Below are 15,712 nucleotides of genomic sequence, written 5' to 3' on the forward strand. Positions count from 1 at the left end.
AGTTAAAAGAAAAAAAAAAAAACACAGCAGTTAGAGTTCCTTTTAAAATATAAGTCGGCCAGGGATGGTGGCTCACACCTGTAATACCAGCACTTTGGGAGGCGGAGGCAGGTGGATCATGAGGTCAGGAGTTTAAGACTAACCTGGCCAAGATGGTGAAACCCCATCTCTACTAAAAATACAAAAAAATTAGCCTGGCATGGTGGCAGGCACCTGTAATCTCAGCTACTTGGGAGGCTGAGGCAGAGAATCACTTGAACCTGGGAGGCGGAGGTTGCAGTGAGCCAAGATCACACCACTGCACTCCAGCCTGGGGGACAGAGCAAGATTCTGTCTCAAAAAACGAAAACAAAAACAAAAACATAAGTCAAATCATGTCACCTTTTTGCAACACACACACACACACACACACACACACACACACACACAAATGTTGCAATGGCTTTTTTTTATGTCACTGAGAGTAAGACCCAAAGTCCTTACAAAGGCCTTCGTGGCTCTGTCACATTGGCACCTCCCCCACCCCTCAACTCCCTGACCTTGGCTCCCACTACTTTCCTCTCCCAGTTTCTACAGCCACCGCATTGGCCTCCTTGCCATTCCTTAAGCACATCAGTTACACTCCCAATGCATGGCCTTTACACCCTGTTCTACTGCAGAGATCTCCACAGGACTCCCTACCTCACCGCCTTCAGGGCTTTATTGAAACATCGCCTCAGGGAGTTCATCCCCGGTCTCCCCTCCCTAAAATTGTAACACCTGTTCTCTCACTCCCACACACTCCCTCATCACTATTCCCTGCTTTGCTTTCCCCTTAGCACTGTGCTATATATATATTTTTATATATATGATGTGTGTGTGTGTGTGTGTGTGTGTGTATATATATATATTTTTTTTTTTTTTTTTGAGACAACATCTCACTGTCACCCAGGCTGGAGTGCATTGGTGCAATCATTGCTAGCTGCAGACTCAAATTCCTAGGCTCAAACAACCCTCCTGCCTCAGCCTCCCAAGCAGCTGGGACTACAGGCATGCACCACCCCACCTGGCCAAATTTGTTTTAATTTTTTGTAAAGATGAAGTTTTGATTCATTGCCCAGGCTGGTCACAAACCCCTGGGCCCAAGCAGTCCTCCTGCCTCAGCCTCCCAAAGTGTTGGGATAATGGGCTTAAGCCACGGCGCCCAGCCTTATGCTATATATTTTAGATATGTGTTTGCTTTATTATCTCTTACCTCTACTTACAAGAGTGTAAGCTGCAGGAGGAAAATGATTTTGTGCATTGTGCTCATTGCTGCATTTCAAGTGCCTAGAAGAGTGCTCGGCACGTAGTAGTCATTCAGTAAGTACTTGTTAAAAGAATAAAGGAAGAAGAATTGAAAGAATGTGGGGATTTTTTTCTAAATTGACATAAAGGAAAGATAAAAGATGACTCTTGGGTTATGACTTAGGGTAACTAGAGTTAATGGTATCATTTACTGTAGTGAAGACGGAGGAAGAGCAGGGGCAATGTGTCTTGAAGATTAGGAGTTCCTATTTGGGTAAGTGATTTTGACAAGAGGACAGCTCAGGCAAAATATCTAAAACAGGAAGGGTGTTCAAAATAGACATCAAGGCCAGGTGCAGTGGCTCACACCTGTAATGCCAGCACTTTGGGAGGCCAAAGTGGGCAGATTGCTTCAGCTCAGGAGTTCGAGGCCAGCCTGGGCAACATTGCAAAGCCCCATCTCTACAAAAACAAACAAACAAACAAACAAAAAATAGCCAGGCCTGCCGGCTTGAGTCTGTTGTCCTAGCTACTCAGGAGGCTGAGGTGGGAGGATCCCTTGAGCCTGGGAGGCGGAGGTTGCAGTGAGCTGAGATTGCACCACTGCACTCCAACCTGGGCAACAGAGTGAGGCCCTGTCTCAAAACAAAAAAATACACACCTATGTTCAGATATAAATCCAGTTCTCAGGAAAGATGTGATTGTGATATTTAAATTAGTAGGCTTTGCTGGGATCTTTAATCAGCAAGAGAGATGAGCAGAAGATCAAGGACAGGAGCAGAAGTTCTTAACTGCAAGTGCCCATTAGAATCACCTGAACAAGTTTTAAACATTCCAGTGTCCCAGCCTCATCCAAGATCAATTAGATCAGAATTTCTGTGGGTGGGACACAGGCATCAGTATGTGACTCCAATGTGTAGCCAGGGTCAAGAATCACTGAGTCGGAGTCTTTAAGATATATTTATGTGTAGGCGAGGATTTAAAAAAAGGAATCCACAATGGAAATAGAAAAGATCCAGTCATAAGGGTGGGAAGAGAAGTAGGGTAGTCTTGACCAGGATTTCTGATACCCAAGTGTGCGTAAGAATCACCTGGAGATATTGAGGAAATGCAAATTCTGATTCAGAAAGCTAAGATGAGGGCCTGAATTTCTGCTTCCCTCACAAGCTCCCAAGTGATACCATGTTTCCAATCCAAGGACCACACTTTGAGTAGCACATGTCAAGAGCAGTGTTTCTCAAACTTTAGTATGTATAATAATCACCTGGAGAGTTCATTAAAACAGCTATCTGGGCCGGGCACAGTGGCTCACGCCTGTAATCCCAGAACTTTGGGAGGCTGAGGTGGGCGGATCATGAGGTCAGGAGATCGAGACCATCCTGGCTAACATGGTGAAATCCCGTCTCTACTAAATATACAAAAATTAGCTGGGCGTGGTGGCATGAGCCTATAGTCCCAGCTACTCGGGAGGCTGAGGCAGAAGAATTGCTTGAACCTGAAAGGCAGAGGTTGCAGTGAGCCGGGATCGCGCCATTGAACTCCAGCCTGAGCGACAGAGCAAGACTCAGTCTTAAAACAAACAAAAAAAACAAAAAACAGCTATCTGGACCCCACCCCACCCCACAAGATCCTGATTCTGTAGGGCAGGGATGGGACCTCAGATCTTGCATTTTGAACAAAGGCCCAGGTAGTGTTCATGCTGCTACTCCAAGGAATACATTTCCATTGGTACCAAGTGACCAAGACCAAGGTAAGAAAGAGGAGACACTCAATGCTGTCTACCAAATGAATAAAAGATGCTGCAAGCACACCTGGAAGAAGAACGTAGCAAAAGCCACTATATTTTATAAGGTGAAGGTCACAAGTGAGGCAGAAACCATAAAACCATAAAACGATTTTGCTTAGTTCTCTATTTCCAAGCAATATGCTTTCCTCCTAGCTTTTTATCTTGGGAACAGTTACCAAAGTGCTGTAGCTATTTTTGAAGAAGAGAGGAAGCAAATCAATTATTTGCCTTTTTGTTCCCCTAAGGCATCGGAGGTATGCTAATGGAGTCCTTGAGAGCTCTTCTCTATGGATGTGCCTAAACCATGTAGAATAGATGAGGCTATATTTATTAAAGACTTTGGAGGCTATTTTAGCTTCTTCAAATATCAAAATACAGTTGTGATGTTGCTGCCACTGCCTTTCTGTATATTTTTACATTTTTTAAAATTTCAGGTTCCGGGGTGTATGTGCAGGATGTGTAGGTTTGTTACATAGGTAAACGTGTGTCATGGTAGTTTGCTGTACCTATCAACCCATCACCTAGGTATTAAGCCCAGCATGCATTAGCTATTTTTCCTAATGTTCTCCCTCCCCCCAGCCCCACCCCCCTAATAGGCCAGGGCTTTAGACCTCGATAGTATTGATGTTTGGGGCCAGGTAATTCTTTGTGGTGGGGGACTGTCCTATGCATTGAAGGATGTTTAGCTTCATCCCTGGCCTCTACCCACCAAATGCCAGTAGCATTCCCTGCCCCAAGTTGTGACAACCAGATTGTCTCCATACATGGCCAAATGTCCCCTGGGGGGCAAAATCACCTCCATTTGAGAACCACTGCTTTAAAAGCAATGCCTGGAAACCTCATCTTCTAAGAAATCTGACTTGTAGTTTGGGTATGTCAATACGAGGTAGTGATGATAAAACCTTAGGTACAACACTGCCAGTAACCAGTACCAGGACTGCCCTTTGGATTATTGGGGCAATAGAAAACACTAATTTGACCTTCAGTAATGGGTAATTTTATTGACCTCAAATGTGCCAAGAGCCTAATAGGTAATGTGGTATCTCAAGCGTGTCTCAGAAGAGATTAGTACAGAAGCCACAAAGAGACCCTTTCCCAAACCCAGCGTTGAATAGTCAATTACTACTTTTTGCCCATGTCAACAAAATACTACAACCACTCACACAATATAAGATACAGCATTAATCACCTTGCCACTGCAGCTACCCTTTGTTTTGGGAGGTTCTTTTCATGAGTACTTAGGATCTTGTGACCCTTAAGCTAGGTACACCAAAGGGACCAGTATTTACTAGACATCTTGGTACTTGGTTTCTCTTCCTCATAACCAGTGTGACAAATCTTACTCATAAACCAGTGGTTTTCAAACTTTAGCCTGCATCAAAACCACCTGTAAAGCTTATTAAAACACAGATCACTGGGCTATGCCCCCAGGGATTCTGATTCACTAGGTCTAGGGTTGGGCCTGAGAATTTGCATTTTTATTTTTTTATTTTTTGAGACAGGGTCTTGCTCTGTTGCCCACGCTGGAGTGCAGTGGTATGATCACAGTTTGCTGCAGCCTCAACTTCCCCAGGCTCAGGTGATCCTCCCACCTCAGCCTCTCTAGTAAGTGGGGCTATAGGCACATGCCAACATGCCCAGCTAATTTTTGTATTTTTTTTTATAGAAACAGGGTTTCCCCATATTGCCCGGCTGGTCTCAAACTCCTGGGCTCAAGCAGTCCCCCCGCATCAACCTCCCAAAGTGCTGGGATTACAGTCATGAACCACTACACCCAGCCAGAATTCGCATATTTAATTAGTTCAAGTGATGTTGATGCTGGTGGTCCAGGGATCACACTTTGAGGACCAATGCCATAAGCCAAGATAGTAGTTCTCAACTTTGGCTGAACGGTAGACTCACCTGGGGGTCATTTTAAACTACTGATGCCACCCCCTCACCAATGAAATCAGAATTTCCAGGTGTGAGATTGAGTTATATTAATAGAATATACTTAAAGCTTCTCAGGTAATTCTAATGCACAGCCAGCATTGAAAACCATTGAACTAGGTGAGATGCATTCCAAAGCATTGAGAGTGGAGGGTCTTACCATATGGCCCTGTTTAATAGAGGAAAGATAGATCACCAGTAAATATCAGTTAATCCTAGAGAAGTATGACTCCAACCCCTGAGGCTTCATTGAGGATTATTTCTCCTGTTCCACCCAAATGCATCCCAACACTGTAGTCCACACAAGGTTCAAATCTCAGTTGCAGATCATCTTTGTTGTGTCTCATCAAGATTGTGGGCAAGATTGAAGCCAGAGATTGTAAATCAGAGGCTGGGCTGGGAAGAACTAGTCAAGGCTCGAGGGAAGCAAACCAAGGCTTGAGGTGCTCACAGCTGGTAGAAATCAGGAAGGGCCATAAGGACAGTGCTGGGCTTCTGTTGAGGCTGATCACCAGGAACATGGCAGAAAATCAAGCCAGAGGCCAAAGAGTTTGTAGTCACCAGATCCCAAGTGAGACACCAGTGAGCCCAGAGTTAAATATGTTCTTTAGACCTCAGAGACAGGTGTAGCCTTCATTTTTAGAAAGTGCATTTTCATAAAACCCACTGTTTCTTCACTTTTCAACTCAGCCCAGAGATTTCTCATCTATTGATGTTCAATGGCACAGTAGTATGCTCAAGAAACATGTAAAAATGCCTCATAAACTAGTATCATTCAAGAGTTTTCCACCCAAAGAAGTACCTTTTGCCTCTGCTGAATCTTTATGAGATACATTATGCTCTTGGACTTAGCAGGATTAAAGTTTGTCACTTTTACTATTTTTAACAATTGGAAGGGTGAATTTGCCAGGGCCCCAATTGTTTTGGACCTGACTCAAGACTGAGAGTGTGTACAGCAAACTTAGCTTAGTCTACTCCTCAACATCTGTAGCTTAATATGGCTTTACTGTGTGGTCTTGTTTGTAGTAATGATCCTAAGGGAATACAGTCTCTGCTTCCACCCGGCCAGCACCACCACCTCGCCAAGGAAAATTCCCAGCAAATGAGATAGAACCCTTCAATGGAAGTTGGAAACAAGGCTAACTTGTTTAAAAATATGCACAAGACACATGTCTCAATAGATTCTGGAGAAAGCTGAGAACCTGTCCAATCATTGATTCACACCATGATGGGTACAGGAAGTCCTGAAGAACATCCAACTTCAGTGTTCTTCTGTACTCTGTATAAAGCCTCACAAACTATGAAGTTCTGTGTAAATGATATTCTTCTTCATTATTAGCCTAAATTATTTCGCAGCCATCTCACTTTTCTAGAAAGTTGGAAGGAAACTGAGATCGGGCTAATAGTTGTGAGAAGGCATTTGAGAATTTTTGCTAGTCTGTAGAGGGATGGCTCAACAGAAAAGGCCACAGTTCCCATTCACATAATCTCATAGGAAGGCAGAAGAGAAAAACCAAAACTTAAGCCACTTTACCACATATGCCATTAGGAAGTAAAGGTAGAAATGGTGAACAGGTAGAGAGGAGAAATAATGTGTTAGATACGAGCATTTGCCCAGAGAAAGATGGAAACGCTTGGGATATTTGAGTCCACACTGCCCCAGTTGGACCCAGTTTAGGAGTTGTAAATATTCACAAGTCATCCCCGAGAGTTGATGAGGTTTCTGAAAGATGTGAACCAGGCCAACAGCTCTTTGTTCTTATATTTTCCCTCTCCTGCCTGTAATAAAGCCCTCATACCTGTTGACCATTTCCGCCTGCACAGACCTCATAATATGGTGCCTTCTCCCCTATTTCTGGTCTCCCAGTGGCCTCACCTGTGGGAGACCATTTTTACTCTCCACACATCCTAGAGCACAAAATGGTAATGTGTGCTGTAAATTATTACCCAAGTCCAAACCAGCATTCCTCTCATTTCAACCCATTCTCTTTATGAAGCAGTCCCTACTTTTACTCAACTTGTGTTGTAGGTTGTAACTTTCAGCTGCACCAACTTCCTGCTCATTCAGGCATGGATTATTATTTTTTTCAATTGGCTTTCTTTTTAAAAAATAATAGCTTCATTGAGATAAGATTCACATACCATAAAACTCATCCTTTTAAAGTGCACACTTAATGCATTTTAGTGTATTCAGAGTTGTGCAAGCATCCCTACTAATTTAATTCCAGAACATTTCATCACCCCAAAAGAAACTCTGTACTCACTTAGCCATGCCCCACCACACTCTCCTTTCCCCAGCTTCTGGCAACCATGATCTACTTTCTTCCTCTGTAGATTAGTCTATTCTGGAAATTTTACATAAATGGAATCATATGGCCTTTTGTGTCTGGCTTCTTTCACTTAGCATAATGCTTTCAAGGGTCATCCATGTTGTAGGGTGTACTTCATTCCTTCTGATGGCAGGTTAATATCCAATTCTATTGATATAACACATTTTGTTTGGAAACATTTGGATTGTTTTCACTTTTAGGCTATTAGGAATAATACTACTCTGCATATTTGTGTACAAGTTTTTGTGTGGACATATGTTTTCATTTTTCTAAAAGTAGAATTGCTGGGTCATTTGATAATTTTGTGTTTAACATCTTGAGGAACCACCAGACTATTTTTCAATCTCACCAGCAATGTCTGAGAGGTTCAATTTTTTCTGCATCCTAACCAACATTTGTTATTATCTGTCTTTTTTATTATCGCCATCTTGTGGGTATAAAGTATCTCATTAGCATCTTGATTTGAATTTCCTTCATGATGACAATGTTAAGCATCTTTTCATTTGCTTATTAACCAATTGTATATCTTCTTTGGAGAAATATCTGTTCAAATCCTTTGCTCACTTTTTAATTGAGTTGGTTTTTTATGTGTTGTAATATTTCATTATATATTCTGGATATAAGTCCTTTATCTAATGATTTGCAAATATTTTCTCCCATTCTGTGAATAGTCTTTTACCTTTCTTGGTGGTGTACTTTGCACAGATGTTTCTAATTTTGGTGAAGTCCATTTGATCTATTATTTTTTATTTGATTGTGTTTTGGGTGTCCTAAGAAATCACTGCCTACTCTAAGGTTTTCTCCTATTTTTTTTTCTAAGAGTTTTATAGTTTTTACTCTTATATGTAGATGCTTGATTCATTTTTAGTTCATTTTTATGTATAGTATGAGGTAGGTATCCAACTTCATTTTTTTGCATGTGGATATCCAGTTACCCGCTACTATTTGTTGACTTCTCAATGTTAAGCATCTTTTCGTGTGCATTGACCAATTGTTTATCTTCCTTGGAGAAATATCTACTCAAATCTTTTGCCCACTTTTGGAGTTGTCTTCTTAAGAGTTGTAAGATTTTGATTTGTATTTCCTTACTGATGATGTGCCAGGTGCTATTCTAGATTCTGAGGAAACAGGAGTAAATAGGTTGTAGCATACCTGTTGCCTCTCAGGGAGCTTACCCTCATGGGTGGAGGTGGGGATCACATATAAATAGAAAACAACCAGGGTCAAATAATGTGTGTGCAATGCCTGACACTGTGCCTGGCCCCTAGAATGTGCATAGCAACAGGTAGCTTCAATAATAATAATAACAGCTATTATTGTTATTATAAATGCCAATACAGAGATGTGTACAAAGTGCTGTGGCAGGAGGGAGTGACTTGCGCTTGTCTCAAGATTGGCTTCACATAGGGCCACCCCCAGCACCTCTAGAGCTTAGGAAGGGAGTAGGGGAGGTGCAGGCATAGGGCTCCTAAAGACCAACCTTTCATGAGTGTGTGTGGTATGTGTGACATGGAAACAGCTGGTTTTCTTGTCTCTGTGAGTGTCAACTCGGAATAAGGATTGTGACTGACAATTCCCGTCCCAGTCTGTACTTAAGAAGAAATGGCTTCTTTCATTTTTGTGTAGCAGATCTCAAGAGGCTTTGGAGGGAAGCTCAGAGGCTGAGAGTAAATTATAAAATGTTTCTAAATAGCTTACCTAGGTACATTATCTTAAATATTATATAATTAGGGCTTAAAATCTCTATTCCTTGGTGATAACATAGTGTGTCCTCAAACTGAACTTTCAAAGTATAGAGCAATGGTGGTTTTTTAATGTGGAAATTATAGTACTCTTTGTAAAATATCAAAAACTGTTAATTTAATTTCATCATATGAATAAATTATCTTAGTGGTAGGGAGTATGGCTGTATTATATGTATTCTAGGGTTCACATTACCAAAAAATATCCAATTATAGGAAAAAATTTTAAGAAATCACTTTTCCAAGACTTTTCATTATACTAGTCATTTGTTTTGTCATCTGCTAGCACATGTTAGCAGAAAAGTGAGAATAGATGCCGTAAGTTAAGAAAAATGTGTTAGAAATGAAAAACTTTAAATTGAGCACATTCTAACAATTAATATAATCTAATTTAAGCTACAAAGTACTTTGGCCAAACTGGGTAGGATGTAGTTGTTTCCAAGAAGGATAATTTTAGAAACACTGATGCAAGGTTTAAATTTTAATTTAAACATACTATTATATTTTATCAAAAAATAAAGGCTTTCTTTAGTATCTGGTTTTAATATCACCTATTGTATAAATTATGAGTTTTTATTCAGTCTTCGGTTCATCGGGCACTGATTGGCTGTCTGATATACGGAGGGAACTTTATTTAAGTATATGATCCTTTGTCCTAAAGTAGTTCATGATCTGAGGAGGAAATGCTGTCTAGTGTAGGAGACATACATTGCTAGTTACAAGAAGTAGCAATTTGTGATAAATGCTGTAATAGAGAGGTTGGTTCAGATTCAGAGTGGGGTGGATCTGGGGGAGCTTTCTTGGTGAGCTGCTACCTGGGCTAGAGCTCAGAGTTGGGGGTAGGGGAGATGGCAGCAATGGGGAAGAGAAATCAAGGAACTGGTGGTAACCTGGTATGCCTGAAGCATAGAATGATTAGGGGATGTAGCAGGGCATACAGTTAGACAGGGGAGAGCCACATTGTGGAATCTTGATGATATTACACCAAACTAATGAGCCTGGACTTGATTCTGTAAGCAGTAGGGAGCCATAGAGTGTTTCTGAGGAGAGTTGTAACATGATCAGATCAGTACAGAAGGAGGCTGAAGGTTAGGTTGAAGGTGGGGAAAAAATTAGAGACCATTCTTGGGTGATACAAATGCCGTCTTTCCAATTTCGTTTTAGTTTAAAAACTCCAAGGGGTAGCTATCTTACGATTTCAGATATTTGATACAGAAGTTCATTTACATTTTAATTGTTAATTATGCCTCCCACTAACTGATGACTCCTCTTGACTGATATTTTTTAGCAATGGTCAAGCAAGAGTTTATAAAGGGTAAAACACTGCATGTTCTCACTCATAGGTGGGAATTGAACAATAAGAACACACGGACACAGGAAGGGGAACATCACACACTGGGGCCTGTTGTGGGGTGGGGAGAGGGGGGAGGGATAGCATTAGGAGATATACCTAATGTTAAATGATGAGTTACTGGATGCAGCACACCAACATGGCACATGTATACATATGTAACTAACCTGCACGTTGTGCACATATTCCCTAAAACTTAAAGTATAATTTAAAAAAAGAGTTTATAAAGGGTGCTAATAAAGCATGAACTTGCTTTTTATTGTTTTCCATAATAACATCTGAGTCAGTACCCCAGATTTTCTCCTTAAATGTCTCTGAGCCAAGGGAAAGAACCAACCAGATTTTTACTTTTGAAAAAGGACCAGGAAATGTGTCTATAGCAGAAGAAAACAAACCGATATGAAGCAGGACTATTAGACAAAACTTCAGTCCCCAGGTTAGTACTGAACCTAGTTACCAGGTTTGCAATCCAGCTTTGCTCTTACAGGCTGTGTAACTTCAGGCATGCTACTTAACCAATCTGTGCCTCAGTTCTGTTATCTGTAAAATGTGGAGAATAGCACTTACCTCAGTGGTTGTTATGAGAATTAAATAGATAAATTTAGAGTTCTCTGGCACATAGTGAGACCTGAATAAATGGAAACTATTATTATTCAGTCATCGGGCAATAAAAATGAAGTCTATGAAGTCTCTGCCAATGACACATTGTAGTTTATAGTCTTTTCACATATTCACTAGGTCATTTGAGCTCCACAATCACCTTATAGGTACTGATTGTTCAAGCTACCATTGCTGCTAACAAACTACCCCAAAACTTAGAGCCATAAAACAACAACTATTTTATTATGCTCACAGATTCTGTGAGTCAGGAATTCAAAAGAAGTACAGTGGGAATGGCTTATCTCTGCTTCACAGTGTCTGGGGCCACAGCTGGGAGCTGCTTGAAAGGCTGGGGAGAGGCTGGGCAAGGTGGCTCACGCCTGTAATCCCTTTGGAAGGCCGAGGCGGGCGGATCACGAGGTCAAGAGATTGAGACCATCCTGGCCAACATGGTGAAACCCCGTCTCTACTAAACATACAAAAATTAGCTGGGTGTGGGAAGGCTTGTCTGTAGTCCCAGCTACTCGGGAGGCTGAGGTAGGAGAATCACTTGAATCCGGAAGGCGGAGGTTGCAGTGAGCTGAGGTCACACCATTGCACTCCAGCCTGGTGACAGAGACTCCATCTCAAAAAGAAAGAAAGAAAGAGAGAGAGAGAGAGACAGAGAGAGAGAGAGAGAAGGAAGGAAGGGAAGAGAAGAGAAGGGAGGGGAGGGGAGGGGAGGGGAAGGGAAGGGAAGGGAAGGGGAGGGGAGGGGAGGGAAGGGAAGGGAAGGGAGAAAAGAAAGAAAGAAAGAAAGAAAGAAAGGAAAGAAGGAAAGGAAGGAAAGGAAGGAAAGGAAGGAGGAAAGGAGGAAAGGAGGAAGGAAGGAAGGAAGGAAAGGAAGGAAGGAAGGAAGGAAGAAAGAAAGAAAGAAAAAGAAAGAAGAAAGAAAGAAAGAGAAAGAAAGAAAGAAAGAAAAGAAAGAAAGAAAGAAAGAAAGAAAGGCTAGTGAGTGAGACAAGGGGCTGGATCAGCTGAGACTGGCAGATCCACTTCCAAGACGGCTTCTTCTGCCAAACTGCCTGGCGCTTTGGTGGGAAGACTGGAAGGGTGGGCTCAGCTGGGACTGGCACCTAAGCCCCTACATGTGGCCTCTCCGCTATGGTGGCCTCAGGGTAGTAGTCAGACTTCTTACAATGTTCTTGCAGCAAAAACTACATGCCTTTATGACCTAGCCTCAGAAGTCCTATAGTGGACATTCATTTCCCATTCTCTTTTGGTTGAAGTAGTCACAAGCCCCGCCAGATTCAAGGGGAGGGGCTGTAGACCACACCTCTCCGTGGGAGGCATACCACAAAGGCCATGTTTTAAAATCACCACACTGGCATTATTTCCTGATTCTAGATGAGAGATGGTAATTCAATGGAGATTAAATGATTTGCCAAGGAATAGTAACTGGGATAGTTAGCGGGGAAGGGGGCTTAAGGGGGGAGAATGTCTTTTACTGTAATTCTGACTCTAAATTCTTGCTCTTTCAATTAGTACATATTATATCAGCTAACATATACTTGCTAATTTGTAAAAGTTCAAAGAAAACAAATTAACTGGTTTTGAGTATATTCAGTAACTTCCCTAAATAGAAACACAAATCTAGAAGAATAAGGTTTGCATTTATAAGCCCTTGCATTTATAAGTGCTTGCATAAAAACTTCATATTTTAAGGAGGTCCAGGGATGAGTGCAGTCCTGAGATTGGTCAGACAGCAACTTTGTATCGTTTTTCTCACAAAGAAAGATCTCTGAAAATGTCCCCGATACTTAACTGTGATTTCATTTGTTCTCTAGGAAAATCTCACCTGGCCATTGTCCAGCGGGTGAATAATGAGGGAGAAGGGGACCCTTTCTATGAGGTGATGGGCATTGTCACGCTGGAGGATATCATAGAGGAGATTATCAAGTCGGAGATCCTGGATGAAACTGATCTCTACAGTAAGTGCACGGCCTTGGCTGTTCTCCAGGGTCATCTTATTTTCCTCCAAGACTCTCAGGTAAAGCCTCGTTTGATTTATAGAAAGGGTGTCAGGGCAAACCCTGTGCCCTGATGTGTGTCAGCCACCTATGCCAGGTGCTGCTGTGGCAAGATACCCTAGTTGGAATCATTTCTGAGTCACTGGGAACATGCTAGCTAAGTGTTTATCAGGAGGGAAACTTCAGGAACTGAGCCAAGACTATGAAAAGGAGACCTCCCAGCCTTTGGGTAGAAAAGGGACTACAGGAAACACAGTGTTCCCAGGATGGTGCCCAGAGGCCTCTCTGCCCTTGTTTCTGTCCCCCATGTTCTTGTTTGGTTGCTTCATCCACCTAGATGCAGACCCCAACAGGGGTTCCACTCACACCAGAACATCAGTGAGCAGTGGAGACTGTCAAGAGATTGCCTACTCACAGCCTAAGCCAAAAACTGAATATTCCTTCTTACAAACTTCCCTGTCCTCTTATGCCTTTGAGCCCACCACCCTGGGTTTCTGTTCTCTCCCTGCCACCAGCATCCCTGCTCTTATCTCTGCTTCCTTCTTTCTGGTCTGCTCCCCTTCCTAACTCCCTCACTCAGGAACAATACAGACTTTTCTATGCTGATGTGAGTACTTTGGGTTACTGAACCTTATCAAAGCTTTGCTTGCAGACATTACAAAGGCATGCTTTGTCTCTAGGACTGGAAGGTTATCTAAGTCCATGGGAGTCCCTAGGCTGGGAAGTGTTTCCTCCTGAGAATTTCATCTCAAGGAATAGCCATCCTTTTCTTCCTTCCCGATAACTCATTTCAGACTTTGGTCCTTAGTTTGTGAGATGCGGCCTTTCAGAAACTGGCTCCTGGTAGAAAGAGCTTTGATACCATAAGGTAGTGAGCAGTGCAGAAACAGTGCCTTCCTTTTAGACAAAGAAGAGATCAACTCTAAAAGGTGGGGCAGGCCTTGACAAAGACAAGCAACAGAGTTATGGCGCCTCCCTCCAAGAGCCTGGGCACTGCTGTGCTTGCCCCGACCAGGCGTGTCTTCCTCACATGGGGATCGAGCTCGGAAATGTCCTCTCCCTCCCCCACCTCTGCCTGCCACTCTTGATTTAGAATTCTCAGGTGTAGCCTGGGCAACATGGTGAAACCCCATTTCTACAAAAAATACAACAGTTAGCCAGGTGTGGTGACATGTGCCTGTAGTCCCAGCTACTTGGGAGGCCAAGGTGGGAGGATCACTTGAGCCTGGGAGGTCCTGGCTGCAGTGAGCTGAGATTGTGCCACTGCACTCCAGCATGGGAGCCTGGGTGACAGGGCAAGGCTGTCTCAAAAAAAAAAAAAAAAAAAAAATCCCAGATGTCTCAGATAAACTAGTGAAGCCATTCACACTAAGGTGTTAGGTGCTGATAATAGTCTAAATGAGTAAGCTCCTCCCAGGGCACTTGTTTGAACAACCTCAAGGCTTCAAACACACACTATTAAAATCTAAGGAATGAAGGGGGCGATCAGAGGAATGACTCCCTAATGATGCCATGTTAAGTGGCAATCTGATGGGGGAGAGGGGGGCTATTTAGGCAAACTTATCATACAAATCAGAAAGTTGCTCACTAGTGAGAGCGAAAGAACTGGGCTAATAACCTGTATTTGCTACTCTTTTACTGAGTGATCCTCTTTCTACAGGAGCAGGTTAGGGTCTTTCTACCTATAAATAGCTGCTGGCATGATTGCTTAAGAGCTGTGAAAAGGCCCAGAAGCCAAGGATACTGTCTTTCTTCTTGCATGACCCTGACCTTTTACGTTATCTGGACACCTGGGTCTGGGTCTGCCCACTGTGACTTGAGCAAAAGGAGTGTCAAAGCAGGGGCCAGATGACTGTGAAGACCCAGAGTCAGAGTGGGCCATGGGAGAGCTGTGCTGGCAGGAGGGCACTTTGACCCTTCTAGAAGGAAACCCAAAAGCAAGCCCCAAAAGGAGAGGGGGCACACCAGGGAGCCGGATTCTGGGGCCTTATTTTCCTGCCGAAAGTGCTCATTCCTTTTCATTCTCACTGCATCCACTCAGCTTGCACCAGACGCTCCCCCACAGCCCTGTTTCTCTTTAGGCCAAGTTTGGAGAAAACCCAAATCTCTCTCCCTGTTCCCCTTAGTGCAGATAAGATGGGCTAGCAGTTTCAAAATTTTACTCAAAACTCAGAGAAAGCAAAAGAGAAAGAACCAAAGAAAACATTTCCTCTACCAAAAAGAAAAACGAAAAAAAAAAAAAGCGGGGGCGGGGGGAAGTAGATATATTTAGACAAGCTTTAAAAAGAATGAGAGCAAATTAAATTGGAAAAAGCAAATTTTTTCAACCAATAATTACATGCCTGATACATAGGCTCTTGGGAGGTACCAGACCCTCCCTGAGGCCCCCACCCAGAAAACCCACCTTTAGAGATTATAGTTCCAATCTTATTTCTTCTCCTCTCTTCTTCCCTATATTTCCCCTGATTCCCTCCCAGTGGAGGGACTGGGGTTGAAGCAGGGAAATTGTGAGATAAGAGGTGGTGGCCTCCCTCCTTCCTTGTGTGGCATGCTTCAGGTACCACTCAGAGCATGGTTCACATAAGTAGCAGGAGACTAGGTGAGGCCAGTTCAGGGCAAAGGAGGGGGACAGAGTCAGAAATTCCCTGGGCCTCTGCAACCCTCTTGATACTAAGAATGAAGGTCCCTTGTGTGTGTAT

At 42.8% G+C, this 15,712-nt stretch overlaps 1 protein-coding gene across 6 annotated transcripts in view; it reads left to right on the top strand.

Moving 5' to 3' along the window:
* CNNM1 (cyclin and CBS domain divalent metal cation transport mediator 1) overlaps positions 1 to 15,712 on the top strand; it is a 68,236-nt gene that overhangs the window by 18,006 nt on the left and 34,518 nt on the right. For all 6 annotated transcript variants that reach the window (XM_054503720.1, XM_054503721.1, XM_054503723.1 and 3 more), the window contains exon 2: positions 12,831 to 12,974. In XM_054503720.1, coding sequence (XP_054359695.1) covers positions 12,831 to 12,974 — 144 coding nt within the window. The remainder of the gene's footprint in view (positions 1 to 12,830; positions 12,975 to 15,712) is intronic.

This window comes from Pongo pygmaeus, chromosome 8 (genome assembly GCF_028885625.2).
Source record: "Pongo pygmaeus isolate AG05252 chromosome 8, NHGRI_mPonPyg2-v2.0_pri, whole genome shotgun sequence".
NCBI lineage: Eukaryota > Metazoa > Chordata > Mammalia > Primates > Hominidae > Pongo > Pongo pygmaeus.